The sequence below is a fragment of the Chiloscyllium plagiosum genome, chromosome 7, assembly GCF_004010195.1.
Source record: "Chiloscyllium plagiosum isolate BGI_BamShark_2017 chromosome 7, ASM401019v2, whole genome shotgun sequence".
Lineage (NCBI taxonomy): Eukaryota > Metazoa > Chordata > Chondrichthyes > Orectolobiformes > Hemiscylliidae > Chiloscyllium > Chiloscyllium plagiosum.
Genome location: NC_057716.1, coordinates 89,717,712 through 89,725,944, shown reverse-complemented (window position 1 = coordinate 89,725,944; position 8,233 = coordinate 89,717,712). Strand labels below are relative to the sequence as shown.

At 36.8% G+C, this 8,233-nt stretch overlaps 1 protein-coding gene across 1 annotated transcript in view; it reads right to left on the bottom strand.

The window, feature by feature from the left end:
• Positions 1–1,286: 1,286 nt before the first annotated feature.
• Positions 1,287–8,233, bottom strand: part of clasp1a (cytoplasmic linker associated protein 1a) — a gene marked incomplete at its 5' end in the record, with an annotated part of 162,130 nt that continues 155,183 nt past the window's right edge. Inside the window, 2 exons of the mRNA XM_043694200.1 lie at positions 1,287–6,648; positions 7,490–7,606. Coding sequence (XP_043550135.1) covers positions 6,562–6,648; positions 7,490–7,606 — 204 coding nt within the window. The remainder of the gene's footprint in view (positions 6,649–7,489; positions 7,607–8,233) is intronic.

The window sequence follows — 8,233 nt, the reverse complement described above, 5'->3', positions numbered from 1 at the left end:
ATTGGGCCTGTAAAAACCAATGGCATTTTTATGGATGATGCTCTTAGAGAGCAGTATGTAGCTGAGAAATAGGAGGCTGCAGGGAGGAGGGGGTTAACTATGGGGAAACAAGGAGGTAAGGCATTACAAGAGATTCTCTTGCTAAAACTAGACAGATAAATTGGACAAAGCTTGCACAGTGCCACCCAACTGCTGATAGTGGAGATGTGTTGGAGGATAGTGTATTCCACCTTGTCAATGACTATCGATATGTCAAAAAAGGATAAAAGGTGATTAAAATTATCTTTGTCGCAAACAGATAGGATATGAGTTGTAAAATTGATAAAAACCGACTTTGTTACTCTGGTAACAATGGAAACCTAATTGAAGGAGTTTCCAAGAAAAATGGGCATAGATTTCTGTGGTATCCACCCCTTCAAGGACTTGAGAGAATAAGAAATTTAGAGGTAGGACAGTATTATGCAAGGATTGAGGTCTCAATTATCATTGTTTTGAGGACCAGGATGAAAAGACAGACTTGAGGTGAGAGAGGAAACTCAAACTTGAGGAGACAGAATCGTTGACCATATCAGCTATCAGTGGAACCAGCGAGAGTCATCAAATGATCAGCAGCGAAGTGACTAACAGCAAGACTGAGGTATTCCTCAAAGAAATTGAATTCTTCAAAATCTCCTTTGAATCTTTATTCTTTATTCCCTGTACAAGTGCCTAGAAGAAATATTGATTTCAAGGTGCATTTTTCATGAACAAATGAAAAGGCTTAACAGTTGTCAAACTCTTCATGTAGGGTTTTATTCTACAGCAAACTTAAAAGTCTTACTTTGTTGCTTTTCTTTAGCAAATTCTATCAACAGGTGAAAGTTAACAAAACCCATGTAGTTATCTGTACAGTTGCCAGAATACACACAGATGAAACAAATAATATAAATACCGATATGGATATTATATGACAAAAGCAAGAAAAAAGGTACATGCACAATGAACACTCTGCTAGGAACCATTTTGATGATTGATGTGTCTCCAATGTTTTCATTTTAAACTAGTTTAGCAAAGTTCTGGTAAAGTCTAAAAAACTTGGCTTCCATCCCTCATTAAACAGTAAGCTTGATTATATATCAAGGGAAGGGCATTCTTGTGCCAGTGATGTACATTACTTATCCACAGTCTCTGTAAGCTGTTAAGTTAGTATGCTATCATAAAACAGATGACAAAAAAAACTCTTGGCATCAGTTTTGTTTCTGCAGTTAGTTTAAGTTCAAGGCGAGCACACATAGTGTACCTTTAAAAAAGCCACATGCCTCAAAACAGAACACCACCATAGGACTAAACAAGTAAAAACACCAGGATTGTATAATTTCGGTCGTCCATGCCTAGACCATTCGTGCAGCCGATGGATGAATGGCAAAGGCGACACTGCTGCAACATGCAGGCTGACCTTCGAGGTGTGAAATTTCAGTCAGTTCTAGCAAAACAATAGAGAACTTTTCGTTCATTACTCAAACATGGCAGAGTAGATTGTATTAGATATTTCTGGAAAGCACCCATTTTGAAAACTAGGTGAGGTCCTTTCCTATACATCCAACAGTTCAAGAAAATTACAACAGCAGCAATCCTTTCCTCTTCACAGAAACAAAAGAAATCACACATCCAATCATTTACCTGCCTATAGCACAAAAGTTGCAAGGAATAAAAGAAGGCCCATTGTTGTCACACGTTATTTCCAGCTGAATGAATTCGGAGGATTTGTAGCAGGGAAACTTTGGCAGGGGTGAGGGGTGGTGTTGAGGAGACAGGGGTATGAGAAAACATGAGAAAGAGAAGGGGAAGAGCATAGCATGCAACAGCTAAACATCTTTGAAGTATAGAGTCAGCTTCAGATTGCTTAATTATCCTTTAATCACAGTATATACAGTTTAAAATGGCATTATCAACATTGCAATAATGTATATACCTTAAAACAGAGATATTACGTATTTTTGAAAGTTAACATGCCAAACCATATTCAACAACATGGATACTGAAAATCATTGTGACTTTCAGGTACAGCTGATAAATCCATTTGCTATGAAGGGTATTAATTTTCAAATCAAAATCTGCCAATGTTGAGCACTGCATGTCCTGGACAGTCAGTCACCACAGCATTAGACAATTTATGCCTTCTTTAAAGCCACATTTTGAAACATGATTCATTAAACATACTAATCTTAAAAATAAAAAGATGCAGGAGCATAACTGCTCCAAAATTTCTCCTCCAATTGGGGTTTTTGGTCCCAACAGTGCAGGCATGAATTTAACAAATATCACCTAAATCCAGAAGGAGTGTGCATTTAATACAAAGCTTTGTTACATTACTAGTGCGCAAGAGGGTATTCTTAATTTTGTACACCAGCCATATAATTAAGTAGTCTTGAAAAATTAATTGCATTGTAAAGAATAGAATACAAAACTCCACAATTTGAAGGCATAAAAGTCACAAAGTTGAGAACAATCATGGAAATATATTTTCACCAGCTGTGTATTTAGTGCACTGATCACTTTTGAATCCGAGACGACGTCAGCCACTGTGCTAAGCTCACTTAGAGTTCAAAAAAGCTCATTCACATTTCAAACTTTTATAAAAGTAAAATGAAAAGATGAAACAATTGGTTGGGTATTACAGTACATCTGTGTCTTTAACTTCAAGAGAAATAACTAAAAATGTTTGGATTATTTAATTCTTATAAATGGTACACAAACATAAAATACAATAAACAATTAAAAAGGATCATGATGAATACTTCACATAAAAATATCCAATAGTTTTCCAATGTTGATCATGAAAGGATAAACTAGTCAATTTGGGGCCAGATAACTTTAGTCAAACCTAAATTTATTAATTATTTATAATACCTAGTTTACAACATTGAGTTTCTGCTTTTGCTCTTTCCTTAGCTAATGCTGCTAACATTTACACCGCATAAAATATATGAAAGGCAAGTGATAGTACCTGGGTCACCCACCTGTAAATTGGGTCAAGATTTAAAAAAAAAATCAAAATTATCTTCTACTTCAGAGTAAAACATGTCAAGGTAACTAAGGACAACATACTGGACAAACTGGTTAACATTTCTTGTATCCTACAACAGCTCCCCCAGGTGGCCAACTTTAATTTTTCTCCTCCTAGTCAAAGCATTCAGCAAAATGTTTATTTTTCGGAGGGGGTGGGGGCAATCACAAGGGCTCCACTTACCAGTGGGGAGCAAAAAAATGAACAGACTGTAAAAGTTTTAAGCATTTATTTGAGATTGGAGGGAGCCAAAATTTCAACTAAAACAAACATCAACAGAATATTTAAAACTCAAAAATAACATGAAAATGTTTAAAAAAATACAATTAATTTAAGTGTCACATTTATACCCAAAAGTCCTGAGGAGGTATCCAAAGCAAAATGTCAGACATGTTGGAGAGTTGGGACTCAGGGAATGGAGGAGAGTAACAATGTTACAATGTGAGGGTGATAACAATTATTCAAATTAAAAAAACAATTCTACAATTTATGGAGATAGAAAGATCACATGCAGAGATCTAGATTTGAGTAAAGCTCTACTAATTGCATTATTTTCTTGAAGGCAAGTTCAAGTCACAAGTGTTTTGGTTAGTTACTCTTATGATTGTCTGATTATTTTCCCGTGTATTCTATAGGATGTTGGCCAATCCTAACTGGTAGGAATTTAACGCAGCCAACTAACCAACGGGTTAAGTATTACTTGGGACCAGGAATGCCTTGGACTTCATTTCTTCTAATAAATCTTCTATGCCCTGTTTACAAGTTAAAAATAAAATGAAACCAGCATACAATCTGGTGGGGTGGCCACAGCATCATTTTTTATGGGAAGTGAGTGTCGCTGGTAAGACCAGCATTTGTTACCCATCCCTAAGTGCCCTTGAACTGAGTGACTTGCTATGTCATTTCAGAGGGCAATTAAGAGTCAAACACATTGCTGCAGGTCTGGAGTCAATTATTGGGCAAACAAGGCAAGGATGGCAAATTTCTTTTCCTAATTGACATTCGTGAATAAGGTAGGTTTTAATGACAACCAGTGATAGTCTGATGGTCACTATTACTGAGGCTAGCTTTATATTTCAGATGGCAGAATCATAGTAATATCACAACGCACAATTCAGAGGTGCAGGATAATTTCCTGGGGCTCACTGATTCAGATTACCCAATAGCAGCTGATGGAATCTAAAATCTAGAATACAAAGCTATCTGAATAATGACAACTATTACTGTAAAATCCCAAATGGCTCACTAATATCGCTCGGGAAGCAAATGTGCCATCTTGAGCCAGTCTGGCCTACATGTGACACCAGGTCCACAGTAATGTGGTTCATTCTTAGCTCATCTCTGAAACAGTGTACCAATTATTCAGCTCAAGGGCAATTAGAGGTGGGCAACAAATGTTGGCCCTGCCAGCCACTAGCTCTTCCTATGAAAGAATTAAGTTGCTAAGGTAGAATTTGGACCCATACCTCCAATACATTACCATTAAGTCACTGCCCCCATGTGGGCATTTCTTTGCTCCAAGTTCATTTTAAAGAGAAGAATATTTATCTAACGTCAACCTAGAAAGCAAAGTAGAAATAAACACTGCCACACAAGACTATGCTTGGTTGTTCCAAATCCTCAATAACTTTTGTTGATTTTGTTGTTGTTAGATGACTCAACTTGAGGAGTTCTCTTTCAGTTGCTTGGTCACATTAGAACTTTAATATTGCTTAAAAAAAGAAACATGCTGGCAAAGCTTTTCACCTTGCATTCAACAGTACAAGATAATGTGGCATGAGTGCAAAACAAGCAGCTTTGGCAACATGGCTCTTTTTTCAAGCAATACTTAACTCTGTCTCTGTTGTACAACTTATGCTTTTAAGAAGGATTTTGCTTCCGAAATTTCAGCTTGAACGATGGAAATCTTTTGACTGACATTCTTTCTTCAAATGCTAGAATTCAGAAGCTACTGAATGAAAGGAAAATTAAAGTACAATTCATGACTGAATAGAGGAGAAGAATAGCTTCCCACAACTGATTCACAACTGGCATAAACCATTCTGGGAGATGCCAAAGTGTGATACAACTGAAGAAGAAACCTCCTGTGGCAAAGTCAGCAAAATACAGGACTGGGTAAAAAAATAAACAGCATCAGAACATACAAATGTTTATGCAGATGGAACAATCATAACCAAAGATGGTGACCAGAAGGACGCAGATAGTTGGCATTCAAGTTTTTAAGAAGGTAAGTATTACTATTGAACAGTTTGCATTCTCATAACAAGAATAATTGCTAACTGGTGATTTATACCAAACCTATGGATTTGTTTCCACCACAGCAGAATATAAAATCATGATGTGACAAATCATTGCCTTCAGTGGATCATATTTCAGGCAGCCAAACTTGGAATGGAAACTGAACTGCAACGACAAACTTTGCATGATCATTTCAGCTTTTCTTCCCAACTTCACTCCAACTCATTTCGGAGGAATGGGAACACAGGCCTACTAAATTACATATTAGACTTAAATTATATGTAGAAATTCAGTGGTTTTTACGTTCCATCACATAAAATCTAATATTACAACATAAATGGGTGTTTCCAAAACTCTTGATGAACAGGACTCTCAAACAGAGAACTACAAATTTGGATTTCATTTTCAGGCTGATATAATCTCAGGTGCATTAATTTGATTTTTCTTGGTTCTTGCTAAGGCAAGGATAGGAGCACCCATTTCAAAGGCATGGATATACAACAAGCTTCCCCCTGCATTTCCAAATAATGAGGCAATTATCCAGGGATGGGGAAGGAAAGAGAAGTGGAACCAATAGTGAGAAAGAAGAAGAAAGTACAATAGTTTTGAAAAGAAGTTCCATAATACAGTAGCTAGTCTTCACCAAATTGCCGTCTTACAGTTCCCAAAAAAGGACAATCATGCCTTTTTTTGTGCTTCCATGCAAATCTTCAATTGTGAGATGGTTGCAATTTAAAACCTGAAGTGTGAAATACTGGCAGCAGTAGTAAAAAGTTGCTTCAATCTTCTACAGTAATAATAGTTCAATCCAGTGAGATATCACTTGGCTTAGCAAGAACTTGACATGTCTACACCAGTAGCTGCTAAGAAAAAGTGTGGCAATGTCACTTCTGGTGTAATTTAACAGCAGATATTTTATGTATAATACTTAAAATTACATCATGTGGAATAATACTCATGTATGTATGTCACAAACTTCAGGTTTAAGGATGACAATAACTTAACCTTCACTCGCTGCTTCACTTGATGTCACCACTGGACTGTCAAAGACTCACTATAGGCCTTCTTTTATTCTAGGTCACATATTAAACAGGCATCACATTATGATCAAGTAACAGCTGTAAGATTAAAGCTAAGCAACTGCATATATTACTTAAGAACAAACACTGATGTGCAGCAATTGTTCACTCCAAGGGCACATGGATTTCAAAATCTGAGCAGATAGGTCTCTGAAGAGGCACGGCTTCATCCGTCTAAAGAAACATGACTGCCATCTGTTAACTATGACTTGACACATCTGACGATGAGCTACTGTTGCTGTTTGTTGTCTGGGCCCTTTTTATGTATAAGTTCAATAATTTCATCTGCAAGAGAGACAGATATCAATTAGATTCAATAAAAAACAATTCATATTAATACTTACTTGAAGTCTTAACCGTTAAACTAAACGGTGAAAATAGTGTCATGGCAATGGTACCGAACGATTAATCTAGAGGGTTGGACTAAGGTTCTGAGAGATGAACTCACATCCCATATTAAAATTCTTGCCTCGCTGAAAATAATGATATTATCTAATTGTTATTATGCACTTATCCAGTCCAGCCAATATGTAATTCCAGATGCACAACAATGGGGTTGACTCAAACATTTGTTGAGATTGCCTAGGAAGCCACTGAGTTCTTGGACACTTGGTCAATAAATGCCACCTTTGCCAGTGACGCTCACAACCCAAGAATGAATAAAGCAAACTGACGTAGCTTAATGCTCACATACAACATCATTTTAGGTGGGGTCTAGCTCGGTATAAATGGCTGTCTTCATGATAATTTTATCTCTCTATCCCTTCCTGTCATGGTCTGCTATCTCAGCTGATCAATCAATTCAAGAATCAGGAAATTGTCTCAGGGAAGACCAATTCATGTATTTGCTCACTAAATAGTACCTCTACTCAAAGTAATACAAGGTTTTCAACTAGATCAGTTTTACACTATTATTCTAGCTGAAATCCTAATGGTTTGAAATCAAACTGTGCATTATTAGTAGATGCTTAGCACATTTCGATGACTTTATTCTTGATCATATTTAACTAAAGACTTCAACCAGTTCAATTTCTAATACTAAGCCAGTGTTCCAAACTTACAATTAAACAAAGGCTATAACAGACATACAACAGTGAAATGTAGGACTGCATGCAAGTAAACCTACCTTACTTCCTGTGAGCTGTGCAAGATAAGGTTTTAGCTCTTCTCCAATTACAGAATAAATTGCCACCAAACAGAACACACTTGCCTTACGCACACTACTTTCTGTGTTGTCATAACCCTATAAAAGATTATAAAACAGTAAGTGAAAAGCACTGAAAGAAGCGTAAATACTTCCAACAGAATACAAGCATGTGACACAGGAGGCAGTCATCCAGTCCACTACGCTTGCAGAGATGACAGAGATGTCATATTTCATCCCATTGTGTGCTTTTAGTTACAATATTGCCAAGCCTCTCAACCACAAATAACTTTTTCGTTTACTTATGCAATCAGCTTCCAACTACTTTTCAAGTATTGTATTTAACTTTTTGGCAACTCTGAAAATTTTCATTGCCCTTTTTTAAAATCACCAGACAATGATTTCACACAATCTTCGAACATCTGGTTATTAACACACAACAGTTTTGCTGCATTCCATCTAAACCATTCATTGTCTTGTAAACTGGAGTAGGCTCACAATATTCTCTGTTCCAAGGAACAGCCCCAACTTTCTACAATCATATTATAACTAATGTCCCAGTAAAAGTCTAGTTAACCTTTTGTGCATTCTTTGGAATGTGTGCAATCTATATTTAATGATTTGAGCTAGTGAGGGTGATACGAGGGTTTTCTTTTCTGTGTCTGAATGATTAACTTGCAAGAATTCCTGTAGTCGGGGATGGGGGAGGAGACAGGTGAAGAGAGA